At 47.2% G+C, this 13,323-nt stretch overlaps 1 protein-coding gene across 1 annotated transcript in view; it reads left to right on the top strand.

Annotated features, from left to right (window-relative positions):
* The window catches only part of MYO5B (myosin VB), a 144,451-nt gene that overhangs the window by 53,143 nt on the left and 77,985 nt on the right, over positions 1 to 13,323 (top strand). The window contains exons 9-12 of the mRNA XM_054283409.1: positions 3,685 to 3,792; positions 5,770 to 5,879; positions 7,422 to 7,687; positions 12,451 to 12,532. Coding sequence (XP_054139384.1) covers positions 3,685 to 3,792; positions 5,770 to 5,879; positions 7,422 to 7,687; positions 12,451 to 12,532 — 566 coding nt within the window. The remainder of the gene's footprint in view (positions 1 to 3,684; positions 3,793 to 5,769; positions 5,880 to 7,421; positions 7,688 to 12,450; positions 12,533 to 13,323) is intronic.

Here is a 13,323-nt window from a genome sequence, read left to right as displayed (position 1 = left end):
ACCCGAACCATTTTGTGATTCCATGATTTTGTAAAAATCAGCAGTGAAACTGCAGTAGCTTCAGCTGCAGTGAAACTACACTGCTGTGGTGTATGCCAGCTGATGCAGGGAGATCATGTGTTAATATTGTACCAACCTTGCATAAGGTGTGTGCTTTAAATCAGATGTGGACTGATCTGGCCAGTGTCTTGGCAGGAGTGGTTGTGTCCTTTGAATTAGTTATGTTTCTTTCTTTTCAATGGCTAACTCCTGGAATGGGTTGGGTTTTCCCCCCCAGTATTTGCAGCAAAGCCTCAGTAGAACACTTGATTCAGAGGGTTTGCACTCGCAGCAGGTGGTGCAGGGATAAATTTTAATTATTTTTTAATCTTGAATATTTGCTGTTGTTTAGGGAGAAAAGCAAGGTTTAAACCAGGCTTTTAACCTATTTTAAACAGGGAGCAAGGCAGGTTCTGATCCCACCACAGGGTCTTGCAGAAGCTGCCATCCACACTACAGTGGAATGGCAGATGAAGAGAGGGGATTTCAGTTTCTAGGTAATCCTGAGCTTGCCTTAATGACCTTTTGGGTCACTGTAGGCACATTGCCTGCACAGAGCACACCACATGGACCCTTTTCAAGAGTTTATGCCATATTTATGTGCTTCATTTTTAAAATTATACCCTGGGTAACGATGATGTTTGCTGGCATCTTAAAATTCAGACACAAACTTTTTCAGCTCCTTCTGGGAGATGAGTTGACGTGTAAGAGCTCCAGCTGTGAAATCACTGCTCTCTTCTTGGGAACATGTGGATCAGGGGAAACACCAGTCTTACTCATCACAGCTCTCTAAAAGCATCATCTGTGTTTGTGTGACTGGCAGGAGCGCAGGCTGAGAGCCTTTGCTGTCCTGGTGCATCACCCAGGACACGTTTGTGCAGTTGTGACTGTGGCTCAGCTTCAGCATCTCAGGGATGAATGTGTAATGGCAACAGCTGGCGGTGCAGGGGGAGTGGGTGCCAGGGCCATTAGCTGCAAGGAAGCCTTCTTGGGTCATTTCTAATCAAAATTTGGTGCCAGTGCCTGTCAGTCTCCAGCTGCTCTCTGTGGCACTTTGCATTTGCTGTGTCACAGCATGCCCAGGTGTCCAGTGGATGTTGGAGAAGAAGCAGCTCTTTCCAAAGGTGAAAGGATGTGCTCTTGGTGTTTCCTGCCCTCTCACCTTGCAAGAGCCGGAGGAAGCCTTCCCAAAGTGTTTTGGGGTCTGTCAGATGTGGGGCTGCTCAGGGGCTCTGTGGGGATGGGGATGTGGGTCTGTGAGCTGCTCCTGTTGGTGTGACACAGGCTCGGCCCTTGCCTGTGGGATTGCTGGTGCTGGGCAGGGGGCTGTGGGTGCAGAGGTGCACAATTCACTTGTTTTTCTTTCTTTTGAGTGATGTTTTTAATTTCCAGCTTTGCCTTGGATTTACAGGCCTGCTTGAAGATGACTAGTCGGAACTCAGATTTATTTCCTTGTGTGAGATGTACTTACCTGTCAATCTTGTCTTCCCAAGGCTTATACAAAACAAGAGGTGTCTTGATGTGAAAATCCACTTTTTATTTATTACTCATGGAGGAGGATATATATTTTTCCATCTGAAAACCTAGGAGCTATTGCTTCTCCTTTGGGTCTTACGCATACAGAGAATTGTTATTACTTCCTTTTATGTTGCAAGATGCTGGAAAACAAAAAGAGTCCCTAAACATACATGAGCCCAGCAGAGCAAACCAGTGTTGGTTTCAGTCAGAGTGATCCTAAAGGGCTTAATTTTAAACTAGAAAGTAAATATTTGACTTTAAATGGTGATGTGCAATGTAAGTGCCTTTTGAAGTGTGGTGTCTGGCTTAATGATGCCTGGGCAGTGGTGCAAGGCAGAAATGTGTTTTATTTGTTTGCAGTGAATCAAAGGGTTTGTGTGGTTAAAATAATTACAGAGATCTTGAAATACAGAGATTGGAGTCAGTTATACCAGGGATGACTTGAGGCAGGAGCAGATCCCAGTGTGAATGTTGAAAATGGAAAGCTGAGGTCCTGGTCCCCAGCAGCACCAGGCTGTGAGTGTGATGTGCTCCACCATGGGCTGGGTGAGCTCCTCTTGTGCTGGGGGACCAGGAGGGACATTGTCTGCCCGACCCCAATCAGCATTTTCTGCACCTCATTCCTGATGTTCCAGCAATGACTGAAATTACCGAGATCTCAGGGTAGCAGGGCTTTTGTATGCCAAAAGGAATCAAATGTTTTTCTTTACAGCCTGAAAGTACAGCTAATGCAGAAGCCTGTGGGAGGCCCGGGAAGGGAGGGGGAGCTTCTGGTGGCAATTTGAGTCAAGAAAAGTGCAGATTGCAGTGTTTTAAAGGTTACCACTAGGCTGGTGCGGAGCACAGTAGGATTTTTCTCTCTATTCACCACGCTTGGGAAATATGTTTGTGTGTGTTAATGAGTGGGTTTTGGCTAATGACTCCTACTCAGTTCAAACCAGGCTGAGGCTGGTGCTGAGAGCTGATTCTTGGTGGGGAGGGGAGGCTGCCCAGGGGCTGGGCTCCCCCAGCCCTCTCAGGGCAAAGCTCTGGCAGTGCCAGGGCTCAGCAGCAGCCATGGGCACACATCTCCCTGCTCTGGGCCTCCTGGGGGGCCTTGTTTTAAGGAGGGGGATTACATGAGCAGCTTTCTTAAGTGGACACAAATCCTGCAATCTCTTCTTGTTGTATTTGCATTGGAAATGCCTCTCAGCCTCCACAGGATTTATTGGTGTCATCCTAGAGTAACTTTGCTAGGGCACAGATGTTCAAGTGGTGTAATGCAGGCGCTGTGAGCCATTCTCCACTCCCTTTGCTCCCAAGGATTAAGGCTTTGTGTAGAAAAGGTGTTAAAATACCTGAATCAGTCATGGATGTGTGAAACAGGATGAGGAATTACTGAAAGGAGTCACCTCAGTGTTTGGAATGGTCTTCCCCCATGTGATGGAGCTGTTACTAGAATCCCAGACACAGCACTGCGCTGCCCTGACTGCGCTTGCTGTGCATGGAGAGGTTCCACCACTGCAAGAAGCAGCTACAGCCACTTACCGAGGCTCTGCTTCACCCACCCCTGGGCAAACTGTGCTTCACAGGACACAGGTGTCCTTCAGGGATGGGCACAGGGAGCACCCAGTGCCCATTCGGGGGAGTGGGGTGCGGATATGGCGGTCTGGGAAGAGAGACAAAACTAGATAAGCTTTCCCATGGATTGGTCTGGGGAGAAAGCTAGGTGAGCTTTCCCATGGGTTGGTCTGGGGAGAAAGCTAGATAAAATTTCCTTTGAATTGGTCTGGAGAGAAAGCTAGATAAGATTTCCCACGAATTGGTCTGGGAAGTTTTAGGGAGGTGGAGAGAAAGAATTGTAAACTATCTGCAGGTGGTGTTTTGAACAAGTTGTTTTTCTCATAAGACGTTTACCTAAGGGTGTCTTCTTAATTAGCTAGTCGTGTGAAATGTGCTGATTAAATGACCAGTCAGGTCTCCCTGTATCAGAACAGTGTATAAAAGAAGGGGTTCCAATAAACCTGGGGTTTCTAGCCTCTTAACTTCTGACCTAGAATCTGTGTTTTTTATTATCTGTTCCTGACTCATTGGAGACAGTGGGGAGGACTACTTGCTCACCTTTTTCTCCTCTTTCTTCTCTCCTAGCGTGTGCTGAAGACTTTTTCTACACTTCTCAGGGAGGTGACACGTCCATTGATGGCGTGGATGATGCTGATGACTTTGAGAAAACCAGACATGCATTCACCCTGCTTGGTAAGGAGCTGCTCTGCTTGAAGCCTGCCCAGCAGAAGTTTCTCTCAATTGTTCTCAGTGTTTTGCCTGAATTATAATGTTCCTGTAGACCTAGTTGGCTTTACTGTGCTCTTTAGTAGGAGCTACAGAAGTGTTTTTAGCAGCTGTCTGTGGAGCAGCAGTGAAATGGGCAGGGATGCAGAATTTAAGAGAAGCCATTCTGAAGTCAGAGCAGGGCTGCAGTATTGACTTCCTATTTTTTACCCTGTTTACGAGCAGGAGAAGAGCTATTCCTGTGCAGTTCAGTCTGTGTTGTGGTGGAGGGTGATGTCACTTGTTGGATCAGTGTGCTGTGCTGGGTAGCTGATTCCTGGAAATAATGAGCTGAGCACATCCCTGCTGTGCAGAGCCCACATGCACACGGCAGCTGCAGGAGCTGTGGCTGTGTCCAGCCCCCGTGCTGGCAGCAGGGGAGCAGAGCTGTTAAAGGAAAAACAGTCTGGAAGGGGAAAACTTGCCCCAGTGTATTTGTATTTATCTGAAACCAAGTTTATAAATCCTGGTGAGTCTTGGTACCTCTTGGTTCCATTTCACAAGCTGGGAGGGGAGCTCATGATGTTTACAGTTGTCTGTGAAATCCCCTGACCAGCTGTGCCTGCAGTGAGTGTGGGGACTCACTGCACACTGTAGAACTGCACCTGTTTCCCCAAAATTTGTCCTCTTTGTGTTTTAGATGGCCCTCATCTTTTTCTCTTCTTATCTTTACCCTCCTCTTGTTCAGCTTGTGTGAGTTCTGATACCTACTCAAAAAATACCATTCCTGGTTGCTCCAAACTTGCCCACAGGACTGCAGTGCCCAGAGAAGTCTCCTCCATCCCCCTGGCATGTGTAGTCTCCCCTTCTCTGGCTCCCCAGGCAGCTCCCCTGTCTCCTTGCTTGTCCCTGGAAGCCCTGTGAGAGCATCTTCCTCTGGGGCCAGTCTGATGATGATTTTCTGTTCTTCGTGTGCTCCTCTCTCTCTGCTTTTCCTCATTTTCCTCCAGTGTTCCCCAGCTCTGCTTCTGTTCATGGCCTGGTGAAATTGCTGCTACAGTTTCCAGTCTTGCCTTTTTGTGTGTAACAAGAAGTCAAATTTGTCTGCAAATCCCCAATCCTAGCCAGGCTTAACTTCAGTTAAGAGTTCTGATTAAGAGCAGAGCATTGCTCCTTTTAGTAACCTTGAAGCATTTCTCACTGTGCTGATGACAGAAATGTCCCGAGAGAGAGAGAGAGAAAGGGAGGCTCTGGATAATTCAGAAACCAGCAGGTGATGTCTCAGACCTTGGGTGGATAATGAGGACACCAGCCCTGAGCACAAAAGGGACACAGAAACCCAGCTGGGATGTTAAAAAAATGCAAGATACAGCGAGAAGGCCGTGTGTGGGCTGCTGCTGAGCAAAGCTCCTGCTGGGAATGCCTGTAAAGAAAAATAGATAAAGCAATATTTAAGTAAAATATATGAAGCAATAACATCTTACACCCCCGGTAAAGACCCACAAGTGTCTCTTGTGGAAACACTGGGGTGGGTAAGACAGAGCTCCCCATCACCTCCCTGGTGACTTGCTGCATCCAGCTGTGCCACCAGTGTGGGGGCGTTGTGCAGGGCTTTAATTTTCCCTTCTTTTTGTGGGATATTGGCAATAAGTGTAATTTGTAGTTTGTGTGCTTTGGTTGTCAGCAGACTGATGACAGATGAGCAACTCCTTGTTCTGTGAAGGCTGCAGAGCCCCTGTAACTCTGATCCTGTCTGTTCACTGTGGAGCAGCGTCCTTGGGTTTGAGTGTATTAAACCCACCCATGTTAAAATTGAGAGTTTATGGTGTATCTGCTGGGAGAAGCCTCGTGACTCTGAAAACCAATTGCCTCAGAAGGAAATCAAACACTGCAAGCACCTTCAAATAAACTTAAAATTGTGTTTCATTTTCCTTTGTGGCAATCAGCTGTCAATTTTTCCTGCAGGAGTGAAGGAATCTCATCAGATGACCATTTTTAGGATAATTGCTGCCATTCTGCACCTGGGGAACTTGAAGATCCAAGGGGAACGAGACGGGGAGGTCTGCAGTGTATCGGTAGGTGACCCTCAGGAGCTCCCACGTGGGGAGCTTGGAGTGCTCAGGAGTCAGGCTGTGCTCATGTCCTTGGCTGGAAAGCCCTTTTCCTCCTGGTTTCCTTGGCCTTTTTTTGAAAACCCATCACAAGTTCCTAGTTGCTTTGTTTGTCCTGGGAAATAATGCATTTTTCCTCCTCACTAGCCAGCCTGCAAGCGAGGTTGTTCACAAATTGCTTTCATCCCTGACATCCCAACCCACCTTAGCTCTTCCTGCTTCCTTAGAACACCCAGTGCAGGGTCTTGGGGACTTGTGACACTGATGGTGACACCACCAGCACAAGGTGTGATGCTTTACAACCACTTTTCCTCCAGGCAAAGCCATGGAGCTGCTGCTTGTAACGTGGCCAAAGGAGCACTGTGTGGTTAATTAGCAAAAATAATAACACTAAAGATGCCTTAGAGGCAGTTTTTCTGTTTCTGTGTTTGTTCAGAGGTGGGGAAAAGTAAAGCAATTATATGGAAAATTCTGTCCTGTAAATTATCATTGCATCCCAGGCTGGGTCGTTTGTTCCTAAGTATTAAAAGGGTTCTGCACACACTTCAGTGTTACCCTAGAGATGATGTGGTGTTCAGTGTGAGGTGCTCGAGGTAATTTACTTGATATTTGGCAACATGAATATGTGAAGGCTGCCTGCTTCAACGATGTTGAGTTCTGTTAATGAATCTCGTGTTGTTTAATTACCTTCAAATGTAATTGCAAGGTATTAAATCAATTCTGGTACAACCTTGACTCTGGTCAAAAAGGTATTGTAGCAATAGAACATACTAGAATTCTTGTAAAATGCACTCTTTTTACTGCATCCCCAACTCCAGCATTTCTAAGTACACTTACCTAACTGGAAACAATTTATTTCCTATAGATATATATTATTACACAGGGGAGGGGGAAATTGTTTTCTTGTTTTCCAAAAGGCAGAGCCTGCTATCTGACTGTAATAGAGGCTCAGAACTGCTTTGTCTTAATTTCAGAGGGGGAAAATACATTGCACTAAAGAAAATGAAGTTCACATTTCATTTTATTAATTGTGCAAAGCCTAAGCCCTTCTGGTAGTGCACGATTTATTGCTTTGTTATTCAGGATGGAGTTATTTTGTAAAAGGCATGGTGTCCTGGCATACCCTAAGCTTTAGTCTGAGGCACCACCAGGGTTGCTCTGGGGCAGGGTGTAGCTGCAGCTTGAGGAGGTGGAGAATTCTTTTTGCTGTGGGAATGTGCTTTTTGTGGAAGCTGAGAGCTCAAGGATTACCAGAGCAGGGCCAGGCCTTGGTGCCACCATCCAGAGCTCCGTGTGAGCTGTCCCACTCTGTCCACAAGGACTCCCACATCTGATGGGTGTCACTGCATTCCCACTCCTGTTCCCCACAGAGACACAGCTTTCCTAGATAGTTACAAAACCCCGCTATTCCTTGCACAGAGCTGTGAACCTGGGTGTCAAAATGCCTCTTTGGGGTGTCACCAACCTGCTGACTTTACTTTTGGTTTCCCCCCACCTCCCTCCCAGAGCGAGGACGAGCACCTGAGCAGCTTCTGCAGCCTGCTGGGCGTGGAGCACGGCCAGATGCAGCACTGGCTCTGCCACCGCAAGCTCGTCACCACGGCCGAGACCCTCGTGAAGAGCATGTCCCTGCACCAGGTGGTGAACGCCAGGAACGCCCTGGCCAAGCACATCTACGCCCGCCTCTTCAACTGGATCGTGCAGCACGTCAACAAGGCCCTGCACACCACTGTGAAGCAGCACTCCTTCATCGGCGTGCTCGACATCTACGGGTAGGCACCTCCTCAGCGCCCCGGGCTGATCAGGGACTGCTTTACAGCTTGTCTTCCCCTTCCTGCAAAGCACACGCTGCTTTGTCTGGGGCAGGCTGTGGGCATGATGGAAAGGAGCACACAAAAAAGTACTGTGGGGTTTGCAGTTTTGATCCCCCTTCAGAGTGTGCAGCCTTCAGCACAAAGTGGTCTGTGCGAGCACTGGGTTCTGGGATTTACCTCCCATGCCTTTCCCATCTGGAGTTTCTGTCTCCTGTGCTGTTTAAAACAACCTTAAAGATGAGCTGGGGTAAAGGTGCTGCTGTGGAGAGCAAAGCTGGCCTCATCTTGCTGTGGGGTTTGAGGACACTCCTTCACTTCATCTGTGAAGCCACTGCTGCAGTGAGAGCTTTCAGAGGAGCTTGGGAACCTGTGATGGGGATGTCAGGTGCAAAAAGCTCTTGCAAAACTTGCAGCCTGTGCCCTCAGGGGCAATGAGCCACTTTAAAATTGTTCTGGGTACCCGTTACTGCCTGGTTTGTCATCCTGAGTGGTGGTAGAAGAGGGCTGTGAGAGTTGTCTGAGCTCATTTTAGCTGAAGTGCTGCAAAGAAGCAGACGAGGGAGGAGAAAGGAAGGGATTCTGTCAGTTGTGGGCTGGGAAAGGAAAGAGGACTTGTGGGTTTGGGTTTTACCCTGCATTTTTCCAACACCCTTTTTTTTGTGTGTTTGTGTGTGCCTCTGGGCAGCCAGGGCAAGAGAGAAGTCCCAGGTGGCCCAGACAGCAGATCCATGCTAGGCTGGGTTAGATGGCACTTGGAGAAACCTGGGACAGTGGAAGGGGTCCCTGGATGACCCTAAAAGGTCCCTGGCAACCCTTCTGGGGTTCTGTGGTTCTCAGTGGGACAGCAGTGGTCTCCTGTTCTCCCTTACCAATTCAGGTGCTGAATTGCTCCTGTTTCGGAGGGGAAGGTGGAATGCACGCATTGCAGCTGCTCCAGGAGCCAGTCCCTAACCCAGGGCAGTCACTGTGCTTGCTCAGTCCCCAGTCCTGTGTCCTCTGAAGGTCTGTCAGCTCCAGGAGAACCTCAAATTGAGAATGAAATCCTGCCAAAGCAGTTCTGGATCAGAACAAAAAAGCAGTGTGGTTTTAGGGCTAAAACACCTACACAACTGCTGGAACTGGGTCTTGTGTATAAACCCTCCCATGAAGGTTGTACAGCTACTGGTGTTTGGGATGATAGTTTTGACGTCTGGACAACCAGAGCAGCAGAAAGGATGCCAAACAGTGCTGGAGCAGCAGTGCAGCCCCCCTGGTTGCTGGTCTCCATCCAGAGCTGCTGTCATGTGGCAAGGTTTGCAGGAACACTGCTATCAAGGGTGATAACCACACAGTTCTCTTTGGTTTGGGGTTTCAGTGGGATGGCTTGAGGTGATGAGGTTGTTCTCTCTGGTTTGTAAGTTTCTGGGCTCACTGGGGAAGATCTTAAATGCAGCACAGTCTGGTTCAAGGGCTGTATGAGATAGAGAAGCTTTTTCCCATCTCTTTTCCATGAAATAGAGAAACTGTTTTCCCCCCACAGAAATTTCTGCAGGCTGGAATATGATAAATAAAGCTTTGAGATGGAGCCCTGTGGGTGATGGTGGGTCCATACAGAAAACTGGATGCTTGACTTAGAGGATCAGACTTTCAGAAATCTGAATGAAAGGAGGCTTGAGGATAAGGCTCATGAAAGATTAAGCTGGGCTTGAAAATCTGTTGGTGTGGAAGAAAAACCTCCTTCAGCTGCCTGTCCAGTGTGTGGGCCAGCAGGTGCTTTCAGCCCTGGTGACACCAGCAGGGCTTTTCCACAAGGACCTGCAGGTCCTTCCAAAGAGGCAGATTTGCAGAGGAAGGTGTCCCTGTTCTTGGCTGAGATGCTTGTGGGACTCTGGTGTCCTAAAATGACCGTGAATCCCTTTTGTAAATGGGTGTTGCTGTCTGAATGCTGAGTAATTTACAGTGCAGGGAATATAGGTGTTGATAGCCTGACTCTGCTAAACTATAAAGTCTGGTCTGGTTCTCCTAACTCATGTGTTTTTTGAGCTTTAATGCATTTTTCTGACAAACAGATTTTTTTCCCCCCAAATGGATGTTGTTTTGTCCTTTCCTTTGGGAGAGGGGTTCAGCTGGAAAGGCAGGGAGCCTGCAGCAGCTTCACAGCACATCCTTGACATCCTCAGAGCTCCTGTCCCAGTGCTCCTGGGGGAGGACTGTCCCTCTGGGTGGGATTTCTAGGGATGGGAGCCAAACAGAGGGTGCAGAAGCTGCAGGGTTTTTACTCCAACTTTCTAATGCTTGACTTTGCATCCTTAATTCTCTGTTCACACTGAGGTGAGAGGGTGCAGCACTGAAAGCCTTTCTGTATTTATTGAAATGGTGTTATTTGCTGTAGGGCCAATACTGAGGTCAGTCAGAAGAGTGGATTCATGTGGCACTCCTGGCCTTGGTGGGGATGGCTTGTTCCCCCTCTTGTTTGCCACGTGAAATGTGAACACCCAGGCAACCAGCTGTGTGCTGGACTTATTAATGAACTTTAAATATTTTAATACAAACCTTGGTGCTTCAGAGGACTTAGGAGAGACCAGCAGAAAACCCAAAATGCAGCATTTGCCCCTTGAAAATCTACTTACAAGAGCTGTCCCCAAGCTGGATGTGCCTTCCAGGGAACCACAGCGATGGGTTGCAGTGGTGAATATGCATATTTTTTCCACCAGATTACAGTGCACTAAAATGAATAGAGAGCCAACAGGCACTGTTTTTCTTTCCCCATCAGGATGTTGCCCTCAGTGCAGTCACTCTGAGCAGGTAGGGCCTCCTGGCGTGCACACACGTAGGGCTGGCGACTAATCTGCCTTTTCAATTAGCAAAGTGTGCTAGTAGAGTCCCTTAATTAGCAACTTTGTGAGATCTCCCTCGGAGCTGGAGTTGTACAGCAGCTCTGCCCCCGGCTGGCACTCACTGGGAGGGTTCACAAATCACTTCTGGTGTCTCGGAAGGGGAGAAGTTTCCACTCTGATTTCTTTTCCTCACACACTCCTGCCCTCATTGCCTTTTCCCCCCTAGCTCGCTGTGCCTCTCCATCTATGTTTTAATTAAATCTTTCCTTGCCCTGTTGCTGTGGTCATGCCTGCAGCAGCTGGTATTTCCAGAGAGTCCTGGGAGCCACATTCCTTGAGTGGCAAGGGCTGGAGGCGCAGATTGGCTCAGCCACGCCGCTGAGATCGAGCACAGAGGGGGCTCTCCAGGGACACATCCACCACTGAGGGCCACGACACGTCTTTAATGTCATCATTTGTTGTCCCAGGCACCAGATTCTGTTGCATTAAAGACTCTAAAGCCCAGTTTTTGGGAAGGGGATGGGTTAAGCATCCTCTGCTTGGCACCAGCTGCTGGACACACAGAGGGAAAGCAGTCCCAGGTTTCCTCAAGGACTGCGGGGGTGATAAAAGCACAAAACCAGCTAATTTCTCCATCCCCCTTTTTCCTTTGCCATTTGGCATGGCATTTCCCCAGGGACTCTGGCATTTTGTGTGGTGATGGCATTGTCACCTGGAAGTACCTGGGGAACAACTGCATTGCCTGGGTAACAGCAGGGTGGTCCTCAGGAAGTGGCAGAAGTGCTGATTATTTTGAGAAAGAGAGGCTGGAAAGAAAGGGCTTCATTCATTCATTCAGTGTTTAAAGACTGTTCTGCCAGCTCCTACGGTGCCTATTACCCCAACAATTATTTAGTCGCATATTTATCATTACAGCGGCTTACTCGCTGAACACAGGAAGCCTTCCCACTTCTCCCCTTGGTTTAATCCTTAGAGTCATGTGTCAAAGGCTTCTTTTTTCCCTTCCCCCTTCCAACTGTGCCTTAAAAATAGAAATATAAAACACATAACTCCCAGTGGGAGCTCAAAATACCCTCTTTGGGTTGTAAGAGCAAGCCTGGCTCCCTGTGCCTGTCTTTGGGTGTTGTGTTCTTCAGCCTCAGGGGCTCTGCTGGCTCCCTGCTCCTTACCTGCAGTCTGTCTTATTAAAACTGCATATTTTTTCCTTTCTAATTGTGACTAAGAAGTTATTTTTGGGCCTCTTTTGAGCTGATCTATGGCAGGGTAGGATGATGTTTTGGCTTGGTGAACTGTTGAAGTCTTGGTGAAGAGGTGGATCACAGAGTCCAGCACCAAGGACCCTCTAAGGAATGTGGAGTTGGAGCTGAAATCACCATTTTCCCCCTTCTCCCTTCCAGAACTTGCTTACTCACGTGTGTCTAATTTTTGTGCTAACGGGGATGCGGTGCAGAAGCTATAATTACAAATTTAATACCTTCTTTTTTCTGCTCTATTAAATTCCATTAAAAGTAGCATGCTGGGTCTTTTAAGACAGCAGCTACTGTTTCTTCATCACCTTTGCAGTGAATGTATTTGGAACTTAATATTTCATAATATTTTTCCCCAGGAGAGGCAGTTACATTTCTTGTCTCAGACAGAGCTGATGGGCAGGAAGCTGCAGTCGTGCCAAATGTCTCATTCGTGTGTACCAGGAGGGACCTCTTGAATCCCTTGAGTTGTGCCAAGAAAAGAAAGATGTTTTGAGGAAAAAAGTGTAAATTTAGGACAGGAGGAATGGAAATTAGGGTTGAGTGCTCCCCATCACACGTATGGCACCGTTGCAGGGAAAAATTAAAAAAAAAAAATTAAAAAAGAAGATTTTGAGACAAAGCAACGCCTAATGCTGATTTATTCATTGCTTTGCAGGTTTGAAACTTTTGAAGTGAATAGCTTTGAACAGTTCTGTATCAACTATGCCAACGAAAAGCTCCAGCAGCAGTTCAACTCGGTAAGGTCAGCTTGGAAACTTTCCATAAAACAGAGCAGAAAATGTAACTAGGCAGGATTGTGGTGTGTCTGGCTTCTGCTCTGCAGCATTCACCTGCAGCCTGGACAGATCATGAGCATCCTTGGGATGCCCCTCTGCCTGACATTTCACTGCAGTGGTTCTGCATGCTCCTACCAAGGTGGAAAATATTGCTTAGTTGATGTGTAAATGTGATCCTGGAAATGGAGTTGCATGTGATCTGTGCAAAGGCTCACATATTGCTCTGAATAAGTATGAAATCTGCCTTTTTCTTGGTGCTGTTTCAATCCTAAAACAAAACCTGGGTGGTCTCATACTGATTTCCAGTGTGAATTAAAATAAGTTGGGTGTGGAAACCTTCCCATTAAGCATGGATTAAACCTGTGAGATGAAAACTCTGTATTAAATAACAGAATTGGAAACACTCCCCACTTTTCACTTGGACATGCCTCACAAAACCCAGAAGTGTTCCTATTTTATTAGAAACAAGCATATACCTTCACTGGAAATGGAACCAGTAAGGAGTTTGGTTCTGCTTTGGTTGTGAGTAGGGGAAAAAATACTGTTAATTTCAGGATACAGGGGAAAACTTGTTAAATTTGAACATTTAAGTACTGCAGATTAGTTTGGCCCTTTGAAGCTATATCTTAGGCATGGACATGAACATTTGCAGTCTATCTAATGCATCAGATAGATCACTGCTGCTAAAAATGAAAAGTAAATTATGGATTGTATTTGCACTATTCATATCTTACTTGGTATGTCTAACTATC

This window comes from Melozone crissalis, unplaced genomic scaffold, assembly GCF_028551555.1.
Source record: "Melozone crissalis strain CALT ecotype California unplaced genomic scaffold, PUWL_Pcris_2 ptg000036l_1, whole genome shotgun sequence".
NCBI classification, from domain to species: domain Eukaryota; kingdom Metazoa; phylum Chordata; class Aves; order Passeriformes; family Passerellidae; genus Melozone; species Melozone crissalis.
The sequence above is the reverse complement of the archived record's forward strand: the minus strand, read 5'-3'. Positions and strand labels throughout refer to the sequence as shown.